Source organism: Hippoglossus stenolepis, chromosome 4, assembly GCF_022539355.2.
Source record: "Hippoglossus stenolepis isolate QCI-W04-F060 chromosome 4, HSTE1.2, whole genome shotgun sequence".
NCBI classification, from domain to species: domain Eukaryota; kingdom Metazoa; phylum Chordata; class Actinopteri; order Pleuronectiformes; family Pleuronectidae; genus Hippoglossus; species Hippoglossus stenolepis.
In genome coordinates this window covers 2,717,672-2,742,159 of record NC_061486.1, presented here as the reverse complement: position 1 = coordinate 2,742,159, position 24,488 = coordinate 2,717,672, and the positions used below count along the sequence as shown (strand labels likewise).

The 24,488-nt window shown below is 42.0% G+C and overlaps 3 protein-coding genes across 6 annotated transcripts; 1 reads left to right on the top strand and 2 right to left on the bottom strand.

Moving 5' to 3' along the window:
• The first annotated feature begins 607 nt into the window (after positions 1 to 607).
• Positions 608 to 11,559, top strand: kcnk6 (potassium channel, subfamily K, member 6). The gene is made up of 3 exons (XM_035153837.2): positions 608 to 1,087; positions 5,562 to 5,954; positions 10,034 to 11,559. The coding sequence occupies exons 1-3, from the start codon at positions 772 to 774 to the stop codon at positions 10,282 to 10,284; spliced, it is 960 nt and encodes a 319-aa protein (XP_035009728.1). The 5' UTR covers positions 608 to 771; the 3' UTR covers positions 10,285 to 11,559.
• Positions 11,560 to 11,628: 69 nt separating this feature from the next.
• sertad3 (SERTA domain containing 3) lies at positions 11,629 to 17,521 on the bottom strand. Of its 4 annotated transcripts, none has more exons than XM_035153835.2 (3): positions 16,543 to 16,816; positions 14,260 to 14,663; positions 11,629 to 14,145 (listed from the first exon to the last, which is right to left on the bottom strand). In XM_035153835.2, exons 2-3 carry the CDS (start codon positions 14,654 to 14,656, stop codon positions 13,580 to 13,582), a joined length of 963 nt encoding a protein of 320 aa, XP_035009726.1. In that variant the 5' UTR covers positions 14,657 to 14,663; positions 16,543 to 16,816; the 3' UTR covers positions 11,629 to 13,579. The 4 variants fall into 4 exon arrangements, with proteins under 4 accessions (XP_035009726.1, XP_035009725.1, XP_035009724.1 ...); XM_035153834.2 differs by having other exon boundaries at positions 11,629 to 14,148; positions 16,543 to 16,813; XM_035153833.2 differs by lacking the exon at positions 16,543 to 16,816 and adding an exon at positions 17,372 to 17,521 and having other exon boundaries at positions 11,629 to 14,663.
• Positions 17,522 to 18,907: 1,386 nt separating this feature from the next.
• blvrb (biliverdin reductase B) lies at positions 18,908 to 23,241 on the bottom strand. Its single transcript, XM_035153838.2, has 5 exons — positions 23,042 to 23,241; positions 21,578 to 21,739; positions 20,630 to 20,719; positions 20,338 to 20,469; positions 18,908 to 19,977 (listed from the first exon to the last, which is right to left on the bottom strand). The coding sequence occupies exons 1-5, from the start codon at positions 23,124 to 23,126 to the stop codon at positions 19,823 to 19,825; spliced, it is 624 nt and encodes a 207-aa protein (XP_035009729.1). The 5' UTR covers positions 23,127 to 23,241; the 3' UTR covers positions 18,908 to 19,822.
• Between the last annotated feature and the right edge of the window lie 1,247 nt (positions 23,242 to 24,488).

The window sequence follows — 24,488 nt, the reverse complement described above, 5'->3', positions numbered from 1 at the left end:
TAGCATTATATTTAAATGATTTTGCAGTTTTTGTTGACTTTAAACTTGTATTTTCTGGTCTCAGTCTGTTCACCATTATCCTTTTCAACACTGAAGTTTTCTCACTGGACTTGAACAAAAACTGGGAAAAAGTTCTAAAACTTTGGAACTTTTTTCAAATGTAAATGAATAAATATGTTCGAGTCTGTCAGATTGAACCAAAATAAACATGGTGGAAGCTTTTGGACGAGGTGAAGTGATACATTGAGATTAAAAAGGAGCAAATAGACGAGTCTCTCCTCGCTTCGTCTGACCAAACAAAAACCTCATATATTTATTTCAAATCTTCTTTATTGAACAGAGGGAGGATTGTTTTTCATTTCAAAGGGATGTCAAAGTTTTTTGTTGAATTGAAATCTCTTAAAAAAGTTGAGAATTTAGTCAAAGATCCTCCAACTTTTCAATGAATTAAAGAAACGTGTCCTGGAGTGACATGACACAGTGTTAACTTCATGACTCATTGAAGGTTTCTCCAGGGTCCGGATTATGACCAGGATGCAGTTCCAGGACCCGGAGCTGAACACACCCTCCTCTTCCTCCTCCTCCTCTTCCTCCTCCTCCTCTTCTGTGGGAGGAGGTTGATGCGACAAAGGAGGGGTTCAAGTTCACTCAGGTCCAGCCCCTCAAACTGTTTCCTCTCTCTCAGAGCAGCAGGCACAGTGGCCTCAGACGCGGGGAGTGAATCTCTGTGCGCAGCTTCACTGATGTTGATCCACGAGTGAAAGCACAGACATGCATTCTGTGGGCAAGTCGTGGCTGCTGCTGACAGGCTTCATCCTCTTCTACATCATCTACCTGCTGTTCGGAGCCCTGGTGTTCTCCAGCATCGAGCGGCCGGTGGAGGACAAGCTGCGCCGGGACATGGACGCGCTGAAGCAGGACTTTCTGAACCAGAGCTGCGTCAACGCCGCGTCGCTCGAACTCTTTCTGGTCAAGGTGCTGACGGCCAACAAGTATGGCGTGTCCGTGCTCAGGAACTCCTCCGTCACCTCCAACTGGGACCTGGCATCGTCCATGTTCTTCGCCAACACCCTGGTCACGACTGTGGGTGAGTTCACACCAAAGCACCCTGGGTGTTTTCAGACAAAGGGACTTTTACGCACGACGCACAAATACCCAAACTTCAAATGTCAGCGCCGACAGTGATGTGAGCCATAAGCTGTGAATATCTGGACTTAGCTTTTTGTCTTTCACTGGATATGAAACACCAAACCGCTGTCATGGGTTTTCTGGGGATGTTTTGCCACGTGTCAGGGATGTTTCTGACAAGTTGCAGCTGTGCAGCCTCACAAACACAAACAGCCAGAGGGGGAGTAGTTCAATCCATGTGTGCGTAAAGTGAAATCAACTTTCTCTCGCCTCAGCCAGATGTGGAGTGCAAAGTGATTCTCTTCATCAGATCGAGCTTCAAGAGGCTTTTATTGTGGAGTTATGAGACCAAGTTGTGGTTATGGAGGGTTTATGAATGTGTGCAGAAGACTACAGGGTCTGGTTCAGTTCTCATGAATGCAGCTTGGTCTGAACCCCCTCTGCTATAAAGAGACCTGGGTGTGAGAGGAAGTGCAGAGTTTGTCATGTCTCACAGATGCTCTGCACTGATGCTACATGCACATCCACACACTTGCAGCACATTTTACCCTCATCACGGTCGAGTGGAGGCAAAGAATCAAATCTCAGGGTAATTGTCCATCTTCAGCTGATTCAACTTTGACCTCAGACGTGATCATTCCAGCAGTTTGGACCCAAAGTATAAAAACACAACACAAACAGATGAGAAGTTTGTTTGTCGTTTGGTTTGTGAGCTTCACATTGTTCACTGTTGGCTCCTGATGAAATAAACACGATGCACAGTTTAAACGTCCAAAAACTAAACTGAGCGATGATAAAAAAAAAGTATTTTGTTCCCACTTCCATTAAGATTTGAAGTGGTGGCAGTTAAATGCTGCATTGGTGGAACGTTGTTTACATGCTTACACTCGTAAGTTGCACTGTTGAACTCGTAGTGGGTTGTTCTTAGTGTTATTGTTGTTTTAATCTAATTATATGTAGTTTATGCTCTATATTGTTTGTTCTTCATTGTTCGCACATCAGTTTATGATGCTTGTGGTTCTTCCGCATGACGTAGGGGCAGACAGGAGACTAGCTGGAAGGAAACACTGTACCTAATGTGCACAACCACAACACCACTAACCTCTCACCACCAAACACCTCAGGTCAAACGAGCCACTAAATTTCAGTCGAGAGCTGAAAACAAACCTTCGAGTTTAGAGGCTGCAGGAGGATTTCACCTGCAGCAGAGAATCATGAAGAAACTATAGATTGAAGAAGATAACAGCCGCTGTTACAACCTGCAAACACACGTCCACAGGTCACACAGAGGAAAAGAGGTTTTTAAATGTATTGTGATGAAATGAAATCCATAAAACAGTGAAGATTGAAAGATGTTGATATCTATAAGGAAGGTAGAGTCGAGTGTCGAGTGGTATGATGGGAAATGTAGGATCCAGGTGAAAAGTCAGGATATCTCCACCTCTACTAATCTGTAAAGTGTCCCACGAGCAGGGAAACGATGCGTCTTCCTGGATGAATCCTAAATTGCTTATGTCGCCTCTTTATTGCCTCCGTCAAGGACGTTATGTTTTGTCTGATTTGTCTGTTGGAATCACACAAAAGCTATTGATGGATCACCATGAAGCTCCATGAAGGAAGTGGTGTGGGTCCGTGAAGAATCCTTTAAAGTTAGTGCGTGTGTATGTGGATCAGGGAGTGGATGCAAGAGATGGGACGTTGGATTTCTCAAAGAATAACTCATGGTTCTTGATTTTTTATTTTTTTTAAAAGAACCAGGCACATTCAGGGACGTGTGTGTGTGTGTGTGTGTGTGTGTGTGTGTGTGTGTGTGTGTGTGTGTGTGTGTGTGTGTGTGTGTGTGTGTGTGTGTGTGTGTGTGTGTGTGTGTGTGTGTGTGTGTGTGTGTGTGTGTGTGTGTGTGTGTGTGTGTGTGTGTGTGTGTGTGTGTGTGTGTGTGTGTGTGTGTGTGTGTGATTTGGTGCGGATCCAAATAAAAGTCTGGATCTCGTGAATTTAAATGTGGTTTCATAAGGAGACAGTTGGGCCTCGGTGGAGATGTGAACTCTTGTCATTCTAGTTTGTAACTCAGTCGAGATTATCACAGATCCGACTTTAACAGAAGTCCTTGATATTAGATCTGATCTGTGTGGTGTCTCGACGGCTTGGACAGGAAGAGACGATCCTCTAATTTTACACCCAGCACTAAATGACACGTCAGTGCAGGTTTCCGAGCGACACAGTTGTATTTCCCCCTTCAACACCCACATTGTTTCAGTGGTAAAAAATGCACTTGCACCCATCTGGGCTCCCGTGGGCGTGTTGGTCTCAGAATGAGCTTGTGTTCAGGCACATTTCTGTCTGAGGCGACTGCACGTTTGACTAATTAAATCCTATTTGGGTTCACAAAACACACAAAAACACACACAAGCAGCTCAGTGTAAATCCCTTCATCTGTTAGATCATGAAAATAAAACCTTATGTCTGCAGCTACAGGACTAAAGACCCGAGAGTCGGAGACGTGGTCATAAGACGAAGAGTTTTAGTTTTGTTCCACAAAGAAATGTGTGTTTCTGTTTGTGTTGTGGAAGAAGTTAGGAGCTGATTTACCACCAGGACAAATCTTATATCATAATAGAACTTTATTCATACAAAACTAAATCTAAACATAACTTGTTGTGTTTTTTAACATCCGGAGAAAGTTGGTATAAGTGTGTGTTTGCTGTTTTTAACCTGCTTCACATTCAGACACTGATTCTGAAACCTGCCGATACAAAGTACGGATCAGATGACGACTTGTAAAATGTATTTTAACAGCTGTGAAGTTTGTTGTTTGGTCTGTTTCTGCTGAAGTCTTACATACGGGACATGTCTCTGTTTTACTTGTGGGACTTTCCGGCTAATATCTCTAATATACTGTAAAGACGTGGTTCCATCGGTGCAGAGATTCACGTACTCGCAGATGTTCGACTGTGTTTTCTGCTGAATCTGATGATTTTTTGATGTTGGTGTTGAACATCTGTATTCACATCCATTGTAGAAGCAGTTTAGTGGATCTTTGCTCCTAATTCACATTCTCTTTACAAAGTTTCCCGGCTGCTCTGTTTGTTCAGCTGAAGTTTTGATCTGTGTCACAGTGAACCGACGCCCTTAACTTGTTCTATTTCCTGTTGAAACAGGACGTTGAGGTAAAACACACAGCGGTGCAGGTGCAGCACGTTGGAAACAAGAACTGGAACCTTCTTGGAACGAGTTTTAAAGCTGTGAATTTAGTTTTTTAGATTATTCAATGACAAGAAAATAACGAAACTCTGCTTCTTCTAGAAAATCAAAACCGGACAGGAAGTAACTAAGGTTCTGATTCACAGCAAAACCAGCAGTTTTCTTGTGTTTGAGTCCAGGATTTATTTATTTATTTATTTATGACTTGTCCCCTAGAGATTTAAAGGAAGAGTTGGTGAGTTGTTTCTGAAGTCGTTGGAGATCAAAGCCGGTGTCTGTGGCCCTCGCAGATCTGTAATAAACATAACCAATCATTTCTTACAGACAGAATGAAAGGATTGGTTTGAGGACAGGAGGAGGGGGGGGAATCGATTGCATATTCTCAGAGTGCTTTACCAGGATTACCAGCCGTGGCTTTAAGTGCTGGTGCACATTGACGAAGCTGATCATCAAAGTCCTGGTGTTTCCCAATGAGAGAGATTTCTCTCAACCAGACGCTCGCACTGAGGAAATGAGTCATGCTTGAGTGAAAAAAGAAAGTACAGATATTTGCACATATAACAATTAAGATAAGAAGTTAAATTACCAACTCTACATTAAGTACAGATGCATGAAAAATGCACATAAGTACAGTAGAGAAGTAAATGTACTTACTTGCATCCGACCACTGGGTAATGACGCCCGGGGGGGGGGGGATTTCCAGACTGGTCATGCTCGACTTTCTGAATTGGTTTCATCGATTTTAAAGATTCGTACAGAATGGAATGATTTCATGTCATTGAAACTTTATGGACGCAGCAGCTCGTGACTGGGTTGGATGGAGAATACTGGTGGATAATTGATGTTGCAGGTTCTACATGTCGACTCACTGGGAATTAGTCACAGAGTCGTTGTATGTGGAACACGATGCGATGCTGTTGCATTCAGGGTCACTTAAGTTAATTCTGTATATTTCTATTTGAAGCACATGTCAAAAATATTAATGTTATTATTATTAATGGTGTGAAAACTGTATAAATATGTTTAGGGTGCGTTTCAGGTTCCTCTTGTACAGGATGATATTTATATTTACACTCAGGACAGTGTGTGGAATCGAGTCACTGTGGTTTAAATAATTTGAAATGGATAATAATAAAACAGGTTTTAAACAGAAAAGCAGGAAATCACAGGCACCTTCTGCCCAGTGTATAACGATGTTCTCTCCTCCTCTGTCTCTCCCTCTTCACCTCCAGGTTATGGGCACACCACTCCTCTGTCCGACACTGGGAAGGCCTTCTCCATCCTCTACGCCCTGATAGGAGTCCCCTTCACCATGCTGGTCCTCACCGCCTGCGTCCAGAGGCTCATGTTCCCTCTGGTCCTCGCTCCCGTCGGCCTCCTGCAGCGTTCGGGGATGGAGCCTCGGCCGGCCACCGCCGTCCACTTCCTGTTGCTGCTGGTCCTCGTGGTGCTGTGCTTCTTCGTGGCCCCGGCCGCGGTGTTCAGCACGTTGGAGGTGTCCTGGTCCTTCTTGGATGGCGTGTACTTCAGCTTCATCTCGCTGTGCACCATCGGACTTGGGGATTTCGTTCCGGGGATGCAGCCTGGACAGAAGTACAGGCAGCTGTACCAGGTCTCTGTCATGGGTGAGTACATTCGTGGATATGTCCCTCGTAGATTAGGAGCCAAATTGGATGTGTTATGGCTGAGAAGATCAGACTGAAGATCAGACAGAAGAGACGAGGACAGAGATCAGACCATGTGTCTTTTTATTTTTATTGAGATAATACGTGTCTTCTTGTCCCGTTTCCCTCTGCTGAGGTCAGAGTGCGTCTCCTGTCTCTCAGCTACTCTCACTCAGCGTCTCTCTGATGTTTTGGTCATTGTTCATGTGTTTGACAAGAAGGTGTTGTCTCATTATGACGCTGGACTCAGTGACGTTAATATCAGTCACTGTTTACTGAGCCCAGAGTCTGAGGCAACAAATTAGCTTTTAATGCAGCCGCAGTGTTTGTTAATGTGGATGGATCAGAGTGACTCACTCCAGAGAAGTTTAGATTCGCTGCTGGTCCAGTTTCGGTTTGAAACATCCCCGACTGCTTTGTAGTCGTGACAGAACAAAACATTTTAAATTTTGATTACGCAGTCGTCCTCGTTCACTTCTTATCAATAACGACTCGACTACGAGCAGCGAAGGCAGAACGTTGCTGCCGCTGACTGTCGTGACGGTTCCACCTCGTCGTCAGGGCAAGAATAGAAATCCTTGGTGGGACTTTTCAACATTGTCGTTCCTTGTTTGTTGTATTTTCTGTAACTTAACAACCAGCTGCAGAGTAAATGATTTGCTTTTTTATGATACCGGTGCTAAATCAACTTTAAGAATGGATTATTTATTCCTAAGGCAAATTGAACTTATTAACAGTTTAAAGTATACTTAACTTAAATATACAAATATAATAAGTGCAGAATTCTTCATAAATGTACGTAACAAAATTAGAAATAAAACCTAAGACAACTACAAGAATGAACACGGAGCATTTTCAGATGTGTTGGTAAAGACGGAGATTTTCACTAACAAGCTACTGAGAAGCTTGTGTGGGTGGAGGTCATTTAAGTTTTTAAAATGCCTCATTTAAAAAAACTCTATTTTAAAACTAACATTATCGTGAAGACAGAGTCTCACTCACACTTGAAATGTATCATAGACGTGTTAATATATTCCAGTGCCCGGCCTCAACGTCACTCACTGTCAAAGTCTGTGTGTCGTTGACAGTATTTTGTCAGGATGTCAGAAAATAAAAGATTTGTTCCTGAAGGAAACGACTGCATAAACAAACTGTTTATGCAGCCTTGTGTAACCTGCAGCGTCAGCAGATTTGAGGGGAAAAGCTCAAGACATTAAAGTTTGAGTCTTTTCTCGTCTCCTCCTCGTCCCAACATGTTGATGGAAGACGACCTCAGAGGGTCTCTGACCTGTAGGAGCTCCACCGAGGACTTTGTTACGAGCGGGTTCCCGTTGTGTTTGTCTTGTGCACTTGGACGAGAACACATGCAAACACGTGAATGTGCAGCTCTGCCAATGATTTCACTTTGTTCCACTGATCTGCAGGTGACGGTAACATGTTCAAATGTACAGGAACACGCAAACAAGGACAGAAGAAGATTCAGTAGAATTTGTAAAAGCTTAAAATCTTTCTGGGTCCATGTCGCAACTTCTCAGAAAGTTTTGTTGAAATACAAACAAACAAACAGCTTGACGGGGGTGAAAACATAACCTCCTGAGAGCAGATTCAAACAGTGATACCATTCAGAAGAGCATGTGACCTGGACCCTTCATCCAGTAGCAGCAGTGTGTCGTCCTGACGGGTTCGACAGGAACATGTTGTTTATCTGGGTAGAAACCGTTCTCATCCTTATGATCAGATGTTCAACACAAATGTGCTTCTTCATGAATCTCTGCTCCGGACACGGGGGTGGGGGTTCTCCCCTCTTGTTTAGAACAAGGGTCACATGATGGAGGTTATTTTCATACTCATGCTCTTGTTTTTCAGCCTCTGTGTGAGTGAGAGTGTTTTCACTCTAATGGAATCGGGCCTGGAATGATGCTTTTGTCTAAAAGTAGACGAGCTGTTTGTTTTTCTCTCTGTCTCAGAGTCAGAGCTCAACAGTGAATATCTGACAAACCAGGCTTATAGTGAGGAGGCTGGTCTGTTGTATTCAGGACTGACAAAATTATCTGCAGCAAATTCACCAAAGCCATTTTTAGACATGACCTCCAGAAAGTGTCTGGAGATATGGGTCTGGACATTTCTTTCCCATATGAAGCAGCAGCAGGTTGTCGGTCCCACTCGCTGCTGCTGTGGAAAGATCAGTGTTGTTGTTTACAGCTCATCCACACCGGCGTCGGCCTTCATCACTCTGGAATCTCCTCGTCTTTCCAAGTTGACGTCTTCGTCTTCTACGTGTACGGCTCCTCCTCTTCATCCTGAGATATTTGTGTTCTTCCAGTTTCACTGTCGCTGGGTTTTCCCTCTCGTCTAATCCCCTGACTCCAGGTCGGCAGGAGGCCCGGCGGTTCACACGGAGCAGCCGGGTTGTTGCCTCGTCATACCGGCTGTGTTACATAATCATGATGTAGGTCGAGTCAGATTAACCCAAACTGCCCCTGCAGGTTCTGAGGAGGATTAGGGATCCGGGCCTGTTGTTCTCGCAGCCTGATGACGGGACGCCTCGTGAAGCCGCTGTGTTTTTTTCCAGCTGAAGTGATCACGTTGTAAATAACAACACATCTGCAGCTGCTAAATGAAAGTGAAGCCGACTATGATGAAGAGGTTGTTTCATCCATCACAACCCGCATCAGGAAATCTCTTGTATTCCTGATCTTCTCTTATTCTGTTGTCAAACTGAAGTTTACAGGAGGTCAAGAGCGTTTGTTAGAGGAGGAAGTGAAGGCTTCATATAATAGATATTCTGAACCTGAAGTTATAAAATATACAGACCTCAAACATTTTGAAATGCTCAGTAAAGTATTGACGACGCAAAGTTCAAGTGAGCAAGACGCACAAAACTGCTGTTCGAGGTTTTTTACCATTTCTAGTGACTCGTTGAACAGCAAATATTTTGTGAAGTTTGGAGTTTGACCAAAGTCCTTGAACCCATCATGTGTTGTTCACCCTGAAGAGGTCACAACGTGGAGAAATATAAACAGTATAATATTTAAACCTCTTTGATTCAAGTACTGTCATTAACTAGAATATCAGTCGAGCTCAAAGCTCACAGCTCAGTCTCAGTCTCGATCATTTTAAGGAAAGTGGTTAAAAAAAACACTCCTGGATCTGCCACCGGGCTGAAAACATAACCTCCTCCTGACTTTCTTTATCTGTTGCTCTTTAATCAAACTCCAGGTTTGTTGCATTGAATAGTTTTTCAGGCCTGAATCTGTCCTGCAGATAGAAAAACAGCCTCTCGTGTTGTCCTGTGTCCCTCAGGATTTCCTCTGCACCTCATTTCCTGTAAACTTCCCACAGTAACGGTCCAGTTCGGGGTCCAGGCCTCTGTAATCCGACCCTGCTCCCCCCCCTCCCAGTTGACCCACTTGTGCAGTGAGACACTATTGTCCAGGACCTGTGGTTATTTGGGGCAGTTTAGTGCAAACATGTGACAGAGGAGAACCTCGTGGCTTTAAGGCAAACACAGGAATCTGAGCAGGAAAAACAAATGTTGAGCAGAGTTAGTTTTCACCCTCTTGCTACTACAACTAGAGGGCGCTGTTGTCGTGTGTGTGTGTGTGTGTGTGTGTGTGTGTGTGTGTGTGTGTGTGTGTGTGTGTGTGTGTGTGTGTGTGTGTGTGTGTGTGTGTGTGTGTGTGTGTGTGTGTGTGTGTGTGTGTGTGTGTGTGTGTGTGTGTGTGTGTGACTGTACATGTTCTTTTATTCACATTTCTACACAGTATTAAATGTATTATTATAACATATTTTTAATTTAGATTTTTTAATATTAACGGACATTTACTGCAGTCAGCCACCAGGGGGCAATCGAGACGCTTTGGCTTCATTTTTGGGAAGCTGTCATGTCGACCATCTTTATTTAAAGTCTAAAGTTCTTATCCAAACCTTCTGATGTTTGCATTGTATCAGACAGAGTGAGGCAGCTTCAGGTAAAATAATCTTTTTGCAAATGTAAGTAACCTCCTGTGACACCTGTGTCTCTCTGCTGCCCCCTGCAGTCTACCTTTTTGTGGGTCTGATGATGATGTACCTCCTGCTGCGCACCTTCCACAAAATGGCCGACCTGCACGGCCTGACCACCTTCCTGCAGCTGCCGCGCTGCGAGGAGTCCGACCAGGAAGAGGACCGCGAGCCCATCGTGGAGAGCAAACGTGACGACCAGGCGCCGCCTTACCTGATGGACAAAGCCGCCAGTAAGCCCCTGGAGCCGGGCTCCCAGCCCTCGTACAACACCATCAACAAGGGCTGAGCTGTGTGGCGGCGGAGAAAGGAAACAGAAGCTCTACCTCTGCCGATCCCTCGGTCTTAAAGCAGCAATAAACCCCCCCCCCCACCGGTCGGCTGAATCTGAATTCCTCTCATTTTGTTTCCCTGAGAAGAGAGCGGAGCGATAACGAGGAGTTGAGATGAGAGTTTTGAGATTCAGCCAAGGTGAGAGGACGGACGGACAGCGTGATTGGTCGTGACATCACTTCCTGCACATGTAAAAGGACTTTGCTAAACTGACGACGGCAGCCCGCCTCGGCCAAAAGGCCCAAATGTTCCTGTTAAACACTGGTGTCTCACAGAATCTGCCTCGGCGTCGCACATGAACCAAAACTGTAGCTACATGGTGGTTTGTTTGATTTCACTTTTATCCTGCGTGTTTCTTTTGTTTTCTTGTCACGTTTATTCTTGTGCCGTAGGATTGGGTCGCTCGTTCAGGACTAACAAATATTTAATTCATAAAAAACGGCTGAAACTAAAACTTCACATTTTATGAAAATCTTATCTAATCTGTAGTTGTTTTTGTTTTTCTTTGAGGGGCGTGTATCGCTCAGCTCCTCCTCTTTATGTGTCACACGTGCACATCACGGTCCAAACGCCTGCAGACGTTTCACTGCACCGTCAACTCGTGTTTATGATTCTCTGGCTGGTTCGGCCTTGACTTGCTTTTGCACAACTTTAATGCATCTTCAGCATGAACTAATTAGTCTGTTGCAATTTTAGGTCTAAAATACAGTTCTAATTGGGATCTGAGCTTTTCAGATCTGGAACCTGTTTCTTATTTAATCAGATTTCATTTGTAAACGTTGCAACAGCCTTTAAAAAGCACAGAAACTACAGAGGAGCCGTGTGTTTGCTGCAGGACATGTTCTGTCCTCCTTTATGGTGCCGCCCCCTGGTGTCTGCATGTGGGCAGTGCCACGCCTCCAGAACAGTAGCTAATAAAATAGGGTTAAAGGGTCGCAATAGAGGGACTGCAGAGGAGAAGACGATGGAAAAGAAGTGTTTCATTGTGGTGATTGAGGACGTGAACGATGAAAAACCAAATGTTTCTGTAACGTGTGATTCATAGTGCATGGACCTGATCCATCAGAGGAGAAACGAACACTTGAAATGCACTTTAAAGATCACACCAGTTGTTGTAGTCGAACAGGTTCATTACATCCTGATACTGTAACATGAAGTTGTTCATGTGTATGTTGTTGTTGTTTAGCAATGTCATGTATTCATATTGGAAAAATAAATTAAATAAAGTGTCCTTGTATCGCGTCGTCCTGCTGCTCCCCCTTTGAGACACTTTTCTGCTAAAAATCCAAATAAAGCACAATTTCATTTTCACGTTTTATTAAAAACATCAGTACAAGTACAACATTTACCTTCTTTTTTAAAAAAGTCTAAATACATAGTATCTGAGCATTCTGCCCCCAATTTTAAAACATAACCATCAAAATATTTGTAGAGAAAATAAAAGTTAATAAAAATAACTGCCATAACAGAATATTAATAAACCAGTATCGAATGGTCAAACATGGAACATTAAATTACTCATCTTGTTAACAACAACATGCAGATTCTGAGTAGTTTTGAGACGACGTCCCTGCTGTAGAAATCTAACAAACATCATGTGCTTCCTCAGCCCCCCGTCACGTGGTTACAGCAGTGTTGACAGATCAACATCTAGAACCAATGACGTTACAGTTCACACTCCTTCTTTTCAACAGGACACTGAACAGGACCACACTTTACCTAACGGGTCTGACGAGGGACAATTGGACCAAGTCTTACCTGTAATGTAACATTTAAATAAATACAGAGTAAAACATAAACCACATGGCACCAGATTTTAAATGCATATCATTAACAAAAGTGCAATATTTCAGATGCAAACTAAACTAAACTTCTACATCTGTATAACAGAAGTGGTTGAGTAGTGGTCGTGACTTTAAATAACGTGACACCTACAGGGTGGGGGGGGCCTGTACTGTCGAGGCTCTTTGAATAAAAGCACCTTTTAAAAGATGTTGAATACTCGTGTGCGTGGAACCGTGACAGGACGACGACGGGTTCCTGTGGTTCCTCAGCTGCACTCAGATCCTCTCTGAGAGGAAACGTGTGGGATGAAACTTATTCTAGTTTCACTTCTCACATGAGACATGATTTGACTGTCAGCTGGTTTAAACATGTTTTTTAAGAGTTGGGCTTTTTTCCAAAGAGCAATATGGAAGGACGACTTTTTTCTTTACTGCGAATACAGAATGAAATGTAATTATAATGTACCTCCAACTTCTGGTTACTAAAATATAACTGGTGATACTCAAGAAAAGTGTCAAGAATTAAACACGATTAAAACTTTCAGTTTCATTTCTTCTTCTTTGCTAACTGCACAAAATACTGGTTCTTCTGGATTTCTTCTCCTGGTCGAGCCACTTTAATCACTCAAAGTTTTCAAGCTACTGTTTCCCTGTTCGGACCTGAACCTGAATCCGTCCTGAGAGATCTGATGCAGATGACAGAGCTACGTTCAGGTCTGACTGGACCAGAATGCGTCCCGAGATCTGATCCCTCACGATGTTAAACCAGGTCTGAACGGAGTCTAACGGTCACATTTTCCTGGGAAGCTCGACCGTTTTAACATCCCGACCTGATCTCTTCATATCCGACGTGATTCCCTCCGTTTTACAACCAACTGATAAATATGAGGTTAAAGAATTTCTTCACAGAAGATTTGACCAATAACTTTAGTGTTTCCACCAGGTTCCTCCCACACCAGCCGGATCACATCCTCTCCTAACGTTTCACTCTGGTTCTAAAGGAATTCGTCCCACGTCTCCTGGACGAACACCAGGACTTCACAAACTGCGAGATAACACTGAACTTCACTATTTCCAATTATCTGAGTCACACTGGAATTAGTAATAAAACGCATTTCTACAGTTCATTATGCAGTGACTCACTGACTTGATTCTCACCCTCAGTCGATCTCCATTTTAGCAGAAACACAAATCCTTCCTGTTAAGGACTTGCTGTCAAATGCATCACAGCTTCTTTTGTATTTTCTGTCTTAAACATGAACCACTTCTACCTCTCAATAACATTATTACTACTTTCTACAGCCTCTAATACATCGCTCATTGAGCAGTTATATATATATGAACAGCAAAGAGAACATTGGACATGTTTGACAGTCCATTTGAAGAATTCAGTTTTTGTTCACTTTAGTTAGTTACATGGTGTTCAGGTGACTTCCTGTTTAGGGTATGATGAAGCTGACGAGTCTCTCAGGACTCCACCAGGATCTCCATCAGGTGCTCCAGCTCCAGTCCTTCTCTTGCATGATTGTGGCCGGAGAAGAGAGAAGACGGTGGCGAGGAGAGAGAAGGCGAAGAGGACGACGAGGAAGACATCGGGCTGAATGAGGAGAAAGAAGGCAGACACTTCAGATTCTGGTTGAGCGAGAGGGAGAAGGGGTGCGAGGAGGGAGAGAAAGGCGGCAGGTAGCGGAGAAGATCCTCCCCGGCTGGGAATCCACCTCCACTGCCTCTGAGCCCAAGCACTCCCATGTCTCTCTCCAGCAGGGATGTGTCTATGTCCTGGAACAGATCTTCCACGGTGAGATCGCTGAGGTAGCTGGACCACATCACCTCCACGTTGCTATCCCGCACCCTGCACTCCTCCTGCGGCTCCCAGCTGCCCCCCCCATAACCCCTGACTCCCTGTTTTACCCACGCTGCACTTCCCTCCGGGGACCTCGACAGGTTCTCCAAGGAGCGGAGGGGCGACCGCGGAGCTGCCTGAGGGCTCCCGTCAATGGTGGAGTCCAGTGCGGAGAGAATGGAGGAAATGGCTGCTGAAAGGGAGAAATCAGGATCAGTGGTCATCGACCCCCAGTCCTCGTCTTCGTCTCCTAAAGACAGGGGAACATTTGATGTATACGAGTGGCAGCTTGCCGGACACCTACTTGTAACACAATTTGATGAGTAACCAGAGGAAACCACGGGGCCGGTGGAAAGTGCTGAGTGGCCGTTAATCACCGCTTCTGCAGGTTGGTGTCTTGCTGAAGGAACTCCGGTGAAAATACTCTCCTCCTCTTCTTGCGCCTGGAGCTCAGATGAAGAGCCGCCTGGTGAGACCTCCACAGACGGCGCTCCGCAGGCCTCCAGGCTGATCTGCCGCAGCGTGTTGGCGATCAGCACCGACCTCCGCAGGCTGGGCTCCGGCAGCTCCTGGCCTCGCTGATACTTGCTCAGGGAAACGGAGAACACAAACTGTCGCTGGCTCTCCCAGGTCAGGCTGCTCCTGTCGGAAACCTCCACGTCCTCCGGTGGGAATTTGCGCTTCTGCCCCTTCATGATCATCTTCACACTGCAAGAGAAGAGAGGAGCTGTTGAAATGACCTGAAATAGGGTTATAAATTATTTACTGTAATCATTTTGTAAATGATCCATTTCTCCTCAGTAAAGGATTGAGGGATTTTAAATAACAAGAACTTAATTACAGAATAAGAATGGAATTGTTGTCATAAACAGATATGACAAACTGTACGTGGAGGTCTGGGCAATAAGGCCAAAAAGATTCAAGATAAAACAGAGTTTATATCGGTAATTATCACAATATTTTGCTCTTTAGTGAGGTTGTGGTTTTAAACTCTTATTTATGAGAAGAGAATGACAAAAACTATTTTTTAAAGCTAATTGGCCCATTTTAAATCTGAGGTAGACCAATTATGTGTTGTGCCTCCTCACTGTTCTTTAGTGTTATATATATATATATATACACATATTGATCCTTTGTTATGTTGGTATAGATGAAAGTTATGTTGAGATAATTATTGATGTTGATCCCTAAATACACAAACAACGTTTTTTATTGGCCTCACGATAAATTGATCAGGTTGTAATAAATAGTTGACAGTTTATAAAATAAAAACATGAACGGAGGATAAACACAGTGATGCAAAGCAAATGGTTGGAAGGACGACATGAACTAATGTAGATAAATAAGAGCAGATAATTCATGGAGACAAAAGCTAAACTATAAAATCATTATTACATATTTTTGTACAATATAGAGCAAAAGTAGACAACATATTTATAGATATATAGGAAGCTGGTTAAGTATAAGATAATTATTAATGAATGACTTATGGAGAATGTTTAAATATTTCTTCTCACTTCTTTTTGAATTTGTATATTATATCATTAAGTGATTGTTTTTTAAACATCACTGTTTGTTAGCAATGAATAGATCAGATAACTTATTACTAGATATTATAATTAACTCTACTACTGATAACACAATAATTAATAACTATGTTGTCCCATGGTGATAGCTTAGTTTAGTTTAGTTTGGAATAGTTTAGTTTAGTTTGGAATAGTTTCTGTTATAGCTTTGGAATAAGTTCAGTTTAGAATAGTTTAAGTTTAGTTTAGTTTGGAATAGGTTTAGTTTAGTTCGGAATAGTTTACGTTTAGTGTTTAGTTTGGAATAGGTTAAGTTTAGTTGAGAATAGTTTAAGTTTAGTTTAATTTTGGATAGTTTAAGTATAGTTTAGAATAGTTTAAGTTTAGTTTGGAATGGTTTAAGTTTAGTTTAGTTTGGGATAGTTTAGGTTATACGTTTGGACTAAGTTTAGTTTACGTTTAGTTCAGTTGAGAATAGTTTAAGTTTAGCTTGGAATAGGTTTAGTTTAGTTTTAAGTTTAGTTTAGAATAGTTTAGTTTGGAATGGGTTTAGTTTAGTAGAGAATAGTTTTAGTTTAGTTTAGAATAGTTTAGGTTATACGTTTGGAACACGTTTAGATTAGGTTTAGTTGAGAATAGTCAAAGTTTAGTTTAGTTCGTAATAGTTTAGTTTAGAATAGTTTAGGTTGGAATAGGTTTAGTTTAGTAGAGAATAGTTAAAGTTTAGTTCAGTTTGGGATAGTTTAGGTTATACGTTTGGAACACGTTTAGATTAGGTTTAGTTGAGAATAGTTAAAGTTTAGTTTAAGTTGAGTTGAGAACAGTTAAAGTTAGTTGTGTAAGAAGTGACGGGTCCACTGGGTCCATGTTGGGGGATGTAACGTTAGTTTCACGGCGCAGGAGGGAAACAGCCACTTTCTGTAAAACGCCATTAAAACAACTTTACAACCTCATTAACCAAACTCTGCTCAAACGTCCCAGTTCAAACCAAACGACCCGAAACCAGAATGAAAACCACTGAACTCCAACCGGGTTTTTAAAAAGTCTTTAAACCGACAGACCTGTTAAATCACGTCTCCACCGTTACTCTTCCTCTTCTTCTTCCTCTTCCTCTTCTTCCTCTTCTTCTTCTTCGACGGTGGGAAACTAATCGATCGATCGCGTCGCAGCTTTTCAACTCGTTCAGAAAACAAGTCTTCTCGTTTAAAAAACCAGGATCCTGGTTCAAACCGGTTTAAATCGTCGCCGCAGACTTCCAGGAACCGACTGGCTCTTCTCCCGCTCGTGATTTGAGTTTTTACGCCAAAACGTCTACAGTTGGGGGCTGGAGCCGACGCGGGGCATTCTGGGTAGTGGAGTTTCACCGCGGTGCATTCCAATGCAGGAACTTCCAGACTACAAATCCGCTTCAGACGCACGTTTGACAAGTTAATTGACAAATATAACGACTCCAGATTAGTGAGTATGTCACGTAGAGCTGCAGATTCACCCGCGGCCTCATTCAGCAGCGGCCGAACAGGAGTGTTGGGCTTGTTTTTATGGGATTTACATAACAGTGCTTCCTAAGTGATTAGATCAACCACGTCAGGGCAGGGATCACTGATCTGACAGGTCACTTTCAACAGTCAATATAAGACAGAAGTGTAAAACCACATCACAAACTTTACACAGAGTCACAATGTTTTAGTCGAAGTCACAAAAACAAAGTTTAAATACAAGTTTCTGTGAGATAACAAAGGTTTCAACTTCTGAGAGGATCGATAATCAAAAGATAGAGATTTAAAAAATACAGGTCACACAGAGAGCAAAACAAAAGTCTGCATCATTTTGAACTCTAATTAAAACTGTGCACTAGTTCAAATCGAACTTCATGCAGAGACGTGTATTTACCTGAGAGCTGCAGGGACACGGTCAGGGAACTGATCAACATGTCACTCTTTATTTTCTGTTTCAGTTTAAATTCCATCAACACTCAAGACAAGAAGCAGAAGAAGCAGCAGACTCCTCCTCTGTTTGAATAGAGGACAAACTGAGGGAAATAACATCAAGTTAGAGGAGAACACAGCCACTGCTTCTGGTCTCTTTCAAAATAAACTCCCGGGAACGTCTGCTACAACCCAGTAAGTAATAAGATATAAGATATGAGAATCCTTTATTGGATTGTGCTGCATCCTAATTGTTTTTACACACTTTGTGCACAGTGTGTAGATTTCCTTTTCCTTATTAAGCTAATAAATCCAAACTGGCACAATTTCAGAGTGTTTTATTTATGTTTAAATACATTTGCATCTCTCATATCTCTCATATCCTTGTAAAAACAATAAAAATAATCAACGAAAAAAACCACGCTAATACTTTATTAGTCCAACTATGGTACAACTTCCTGTGTTCCAGCATCGAGGAAGAGGATAGTAAAAATAAACACTCAGTAAAAGTAATAAAGATACAACGTAAACACAAGTAAATATAATGTAAACAGATCAGATATATGTGAAATTGATAGAATATATGATTTTTTTTCTTTTCGATTTTGCAGATTGAACCATCTCACTCACTTCTCTTCTCACTTCTGACGATTTCATTCATTAGTTTTATGTCTTGTAGTTTTCATACAGAAAAATCCATTTGTGGTCGATGCAGTTTTCATCAAAACAAAACAAACCCCCAAGATTTGTATAAGAAATGTGGAAGCAGCGACTTAAATCACTTTGTTTTCACTGATGAGCATAAATATATTTATTATTAATAATATTTTAAACCCCTCTCTACGTCCAGCTTTTATTTTTGAGGGGAGATATGACGTGTTTCCGATGCTGTGCTGCCTCTGCTTGGTTCACTTGACTCGTTTCAGTCAGGAGGAGTCACTACACGTGCATCTGACTGCGGAGTGACGTGAGGTGAAGTGTGGGAGAAGCAGCAGGTCCACACCAGTGGTTCCCTGAAGTCAGTGTGAATATCACCATCTAACACACATTCAGTTACACAAGGACCGTCCATAGGTAGAGACAGTTATAACTCATATCACATGTTATTCTGTGAAAAGACATTTCACAAATTACTTCCTTAATCTAACTTAGTTGTGTATTTAAGTTCTGTGGACAATGTAAGTAATGTTAAAGGTAATAAAGCATTACCCTGAAGATTTGCTGTTATGAATTAAAAAAGTTTAATAAATGAAATATGGAAACGACTTTACTGAGGTTACAGAGGTTTGTGGGGTGATTTATTCTGAAGTGTTTCTTATCCTGATGCTACTTGAGCTCCTTCACAGTGATTAGATCTACCTGGGTAACTGTTCCTCTGTAATACTACTACTACTACTACTAAGAAGAAGAAGAATATTAATAAGAACAATAATAACTATAGTTATATAGCAAGTGTTTCCCAATAAAACAGATGCAGTGCTAAAATCCATAACACAAAATATAACAAGATCAAATTTTATTATTGTTTTCAACCATAATACTACATACAATAAAGTGAGTCTTATGAGGAGATTTAAAAGAAGGTTTGCTTGTCTGAGATCTGTCTGAGGAGCCTCAACAGCAAGAGCCCAGTGCACGAGTCACGATTCTGGAAGTGTTAGTGCAGTGCAGCCCTGATGGAGGATCTCAGGCAGCGATCAGGTAAACAGAGGGGGAGCAGATTGCAGATAGAAGCAGGAGCCGAACCATTAAAGGCTTTAAAAACAACAGTGAAATCTTAAAATCATTTGTAAAACTCACAGGTGTTTCCAGTTGTTATTGTGGTCGCTTCTCTCAGTATGTGTTTAAGGCCTGGCAGTAGTTTGAAGTATAAAAGTTTGAGAACCACTGTTCTATAGAGTAAATTACTGTTCAGGATCTTATTATATAATTTAGTCACAGCCCAGCTGTCGCTGTACATTGGTCTGAGCTCGGTCACATGACACTCTACTCTTTCACCAACACAGTTTGTACAATAAAGTGTTTTATTTTTTAAACAACTGTAAAAAGGGAGGCGACTGTCGGCCTCACATGACAAACGGTTCCATGGAGGAGAACAGATCATTCAATAGGAACAGATCATGTGACAGCACAGACGTGATGTTAAGAAATGCACACAGCTACAGAGCGAAAGCAGCTGTGCAGCCTGGCACTGGTTTTAAAACACCTCTGATTATTAAAAATCGAATTATTATAAATCAACAACAAGCTTAAAAAGCTGCTCAATCATTATTATGGAAGTGAAAACAGCAAAGCAAAGAAGGACAAACATATTTCTATAATTTATGTCTCAGCACACGAAGAAAAATAAAAGTAAAATAAACAAGAAAAGGAATCTCTTCAGCACGTGGATGAAATCAGCCGGGTTGGTTCAGGATCATTTGTACTCTCCCCAAAGTCCGACAGTCTTGCCGTCCCACTCTGAGGTGGACAGACACTTGACGAAGAAATGTCCCAGGTCGTGTTTGGAGATGGCTCTTCCCTTTAGCATGTTCTCTGCTGTCAGGTAACGCTCCGTCAGAGGAAGGTCGTCTGGAGAGAGCGAGACAATAAGAGACGCTTTTCACAGTAAAATAACCATTAAAACAGAAAAGTTCAAATCAATGGTAAGATTTCATTTGAGTCGACAGTCTGTAAACACTTTCTCTGTTAAAGACAAAAATCTATGCACTGACCTCTCTGTGTTTTTCCCCTTTTGTACGTAATGCATTTTAGTAGACTCTTTTATTTATTCATTTACTTTTGTTGATGTCACTTTTATTCTTTTTTGGAGTTGAGATTTGAGGTTTTGTGTCGTATTGTTTAAAATCTACTTGGAATCCATTTTGTGTCATGAGCCTGGCTCGCTGTGGGTCGTTTTAGCAGCAACTGGAGTTTGTACTTCCTACGTACTGTCGATGTGAGGAGGCATGACGGCCACGTAGTCCAGCTCGGACGCTTTCAACACCGTGTACATCCTGTCGTGGTCCTCTGTCAGGGGAACCATACGGAGTGGGACCTTGGAGCGATCCCACAGCAGGAAGGCTGGAAGAGAGGAGGAGGAGGATGAATAGGAGGAGGAGGAGGAGGAGAGGAGGAATGGAGATATAGAGGAGGAAACCTAGGAAAACATTCATATCATACACATGAGCTTCAAATACACTCTCTCCATCTCTGTGGTTACCACAGCGAGTCGTACTCGTACCTGACATGCAGCCGACCACTTTACGGATCCCTCGAGCTCTCATGGCCTCCACGATGTTCTTGGTGCCTTCAGACATCATGGTGGTTGGGCCTGATGGACGCACGTCAGAAAAAAACATTGTGACGATGTGGAAAGTAAGTCAACAATTAAAAACTGCGTGTAGTTCTCAGGCCGTGACACTCTACATTTGCTCCACTTTATTTCATTAAAGAGTAAAGTACACACATGAAAAGATTAAGATTAAAAGCTTAAAATGTATCTTGTACTTGTATCTTTGTATCTTTATATTTGCACATTTATTAAACAGCCTCATGTTTTTTTAGTATTTCTATTTTCATTTTATTTATTATAGATTCTGTTTCTATTCTAATTTGTATTTCTTATTACATTTTCCACTTGTGCTGCTGTGTCAATTTAGAATTTCCACTACAGAGGATCAATAAAGGTACATCTTCTAATCTTATCTTATCTAAATCCTCCTTAGTATTGTATATATGCTGTTATTCCGATTGTGTCACACTAACACAATGATGTCACACTGGGTTGAATGTTGGGTTATCAGTCTTATGGCGACCTCTAGTGAATATTTTTAATTTTTACACAATTAAATTGTCTAAAAGCAATCCTCCTTTTGGAAGGCAAACTTTGTCAGTTACATGAAAATGGGTGAAATTTAACAATCTGTGCACAAATGCATGGAGAAGAGAAATGCTGCAACTTCAGGAGAGAAACCACTGTGACAAGATCACAAGCCAGAATCAAGGGCCTTTAAACTATCTGAATTAGATTCAGTAAAGTCAGAGTTTAGTCTTTTTCAAGCACATAGAAGAATCCAAAGCTTAAGTGAAGAATCACTGGGAAACCTAAAAACGCATTTTAATTGGTGACATAAATAAAAAACCAGGTGTCCTTCTCTTCTGTTGTTTGGTTGTGTGTTTTTCTTCTTACTCAGGTCACTATGCGTGCCCAGGATGATGATGACAGCGTCCTGGCCCTCCATGGTCTTCCTCACGTCCTCTTTATTCAGGACGTCTCCCACCACCACTCTGGACGCCCTGTGGTCAGCAGGCAGCTTGGCGGGGTCCCGCACCAGCACCGTCACATTGTACCCTGGGGGGAGGACACGTGGAAACTAAACAGGTCACCAATTTCCCAGTGAAAAACCTATAGATCTCGATGAAAAGAATCAGGCACAATTATGTGACTGATATCTATGATTGTGTGAAATTCCCTGGATTGATCTTTCAGGGACTGTTGGGCCTTGGCACAGACGTGTGACGGCCATTTTATCCCTTATAGGGAGAAGGTGTGTTATTCACATGGAAACATTGACAGTAAATTCAACTTCTTCAAACTCAACATGGAATAAGAGTCTAGTCCAGAAGCTGTGTAATAAGGACTCCATCCTGTGCAGGCGAGATAGTGACATCTTCTACTATCAGCTGTCTGTGCCACGCTGTGACTCAGCACATTGCTGCTCTGTAACGTCTAGCGTGACTCAACAGTTTTTTTTTAGCGGGAGGAGAGGAAATGAAAATGCTGCTGAATCAAATGAATCTTGTGACACGATGTGTGATTTGTGTCAGTGTGGGTTTGCCTGTGTTTTGCATTTGTGAGTCTTTCAGCAGGAAATTGAGCCAATTACAGCAGAGACTTGCAGTTAGAGTCATATTCCAATGTGACTTTATGAATGAAGACAAAAACAGGCAATACTACGTTCAAGTTTACACGAAGAAGACATTTCTCATATTAAAATTGTTAGTCTTCAAAAGCATTAAACGTAGGACTGAAAAATATGGACAAAATCAAATATCACCATATTTTGTTCACATCTTAATAGATTTACTGCGATAAATCATTTATTGATCTTTCAGATGATTCCTGGTTCTCTTGCACTACTGAAGGTTTGGATGGATGTTTTGCATAAAGTGAATGTGAAAAACCCCAAGTTAAGCTATAACCTGCTATATAACAATTACACCATTAGTATAAATAATTAAGATATTACATTGATTTATTACCCTGTTAATCTATGGCAGAAGCAGATGACCACACATTGAGTCTCCTAATCCTAAAATTAATTAAATCCAACAACAATAATATATATTTATAAATCCATGTGTCTTAATATTGTTCATCTTATCTTGGCTCAACTCCTGTTGTTTTTAATGTGCGTCTTTACTTGACTAATAATATTTAAAAGAATAAATTATCATATTATAATTGATCATCCAATGCAAACCTATTATTATGTAAATCTATTATTAAATGAGTCGAGCTTCACAGGTTTGTCTCTCTGTTTAACTCCTGATCAGTGAACTTTGACCGACACCACTTCTTCCTCATATCAAGTCAATAAACTGAACCGAACACGTCAGAGTCACGTTAGCAGATGTTAGCAGATGTTCTCACCTGCAGCCACCGCCAGGGGCAGAGTCGCCAGCCCGCTCATTCCCGTGGCCCCGAAGATCAACACGTTCTTGATGGACTCGGACATGTTCGGTCAGAGACGAGGAGCAGGACTCAGCAGCGACTTGTCCGATTCTCTGCGGTTTGACGGACACTCACTTCAAAACACTCTCACGTGTCACCATATATAACCGCGCAGAGACACGCCCCCTTTAGCTCACACTTCCGCATCCCAGACTCCTCCTCCCGCCAGCCTGGAAGCAGCCATGTTAAAGTGACACTGCACATGTGTCTGTTTTAAACTGTCAACTTAATTATGAATGAAACATATCAATGCTGCTTTCAATATCACATTTATTCAAAAATAAATAATCTACATTCAAAGGTTGAACGTGTGTGATAACGCCACCTAGTGTTCCACACCGCTGCAGGGCCAATGCTTGCTTGGAGTCAACCGCTTGGGACATATCTACGTCGTGACATTTCTATGTATATGAAAAAGTTCTCTCAAGAGCAGGATCATCGCTGCAGTCAGTTTTCTTCACCTCTTATTGTTTTGATTTAACAAAAGAGACGTAGCAGTCGTATGAACTCTGATAAACATCTGTGTGAACCACTGGATTTCATTTAGCTTCATCACTGATCAATGGCTTCATGAGTCGGACGTGGAATTCTGCACAATTCATCTCACAGACCATGATAGGAACTAAAGTTATTGTTCAAAATCATGCAAATCCAACTAGTGTGTATGAAAATGTGTATTTTGATGCAGATTCACAAGGAGAAAAGTAAATACACTTCAGTTAAGTGAATAAATTTGTCAGAAGATGAGTCTGTGTTGGATGACAGAAGAGATTAGGACGACGTCCGGCGTCTAAAGAGAAAACTGAGGAACCTCCTTTCTTTCTTTTTCAGTACATTCCTCTCCTCTTTCTTCTTCAGTTCTTTCCTTCTCCTTCTTCTGCTCTCTCTCCAGTTGCTCTTAATTTTCTTGCTTCTTCTCTTTCTTCTCCTTTTCCTCCTTTTTGACCTCCAGCTTGTACTCATCGGTCTTCAAGGCGAGTTCCTTAAAAAGACAGAGACAACATAAGTTTCAGCATTTTCTTCTTCAAAATCTCAACAAGAAACAAATCTACAATCCATATAATTCAAATCTAAAATGATCTGATGCAACGTACCTGAAGCTCAATGTTCTGCAGGATCAGGAGTTTTACTTCTTCCTCCATCTTTCTCTCTTCTTCCACTGAGTCCTCCTGCTCAGCAGACAACGTCTCCTCCGTCTCCCTGATCTGGTTCATCAGATCCTCCCTCTGCTGGAAGCTGGCCTCCTGATCCAGGACGCTGCTCCTCAGCTTCTCCTCACAGAGCTTCAAATATCACCTTCCACTCATTTTCAACTCTCTGGTTCTCCTGCTGCTGGAGCTCAAGATCAGAGCTCAGGGATAAGTCT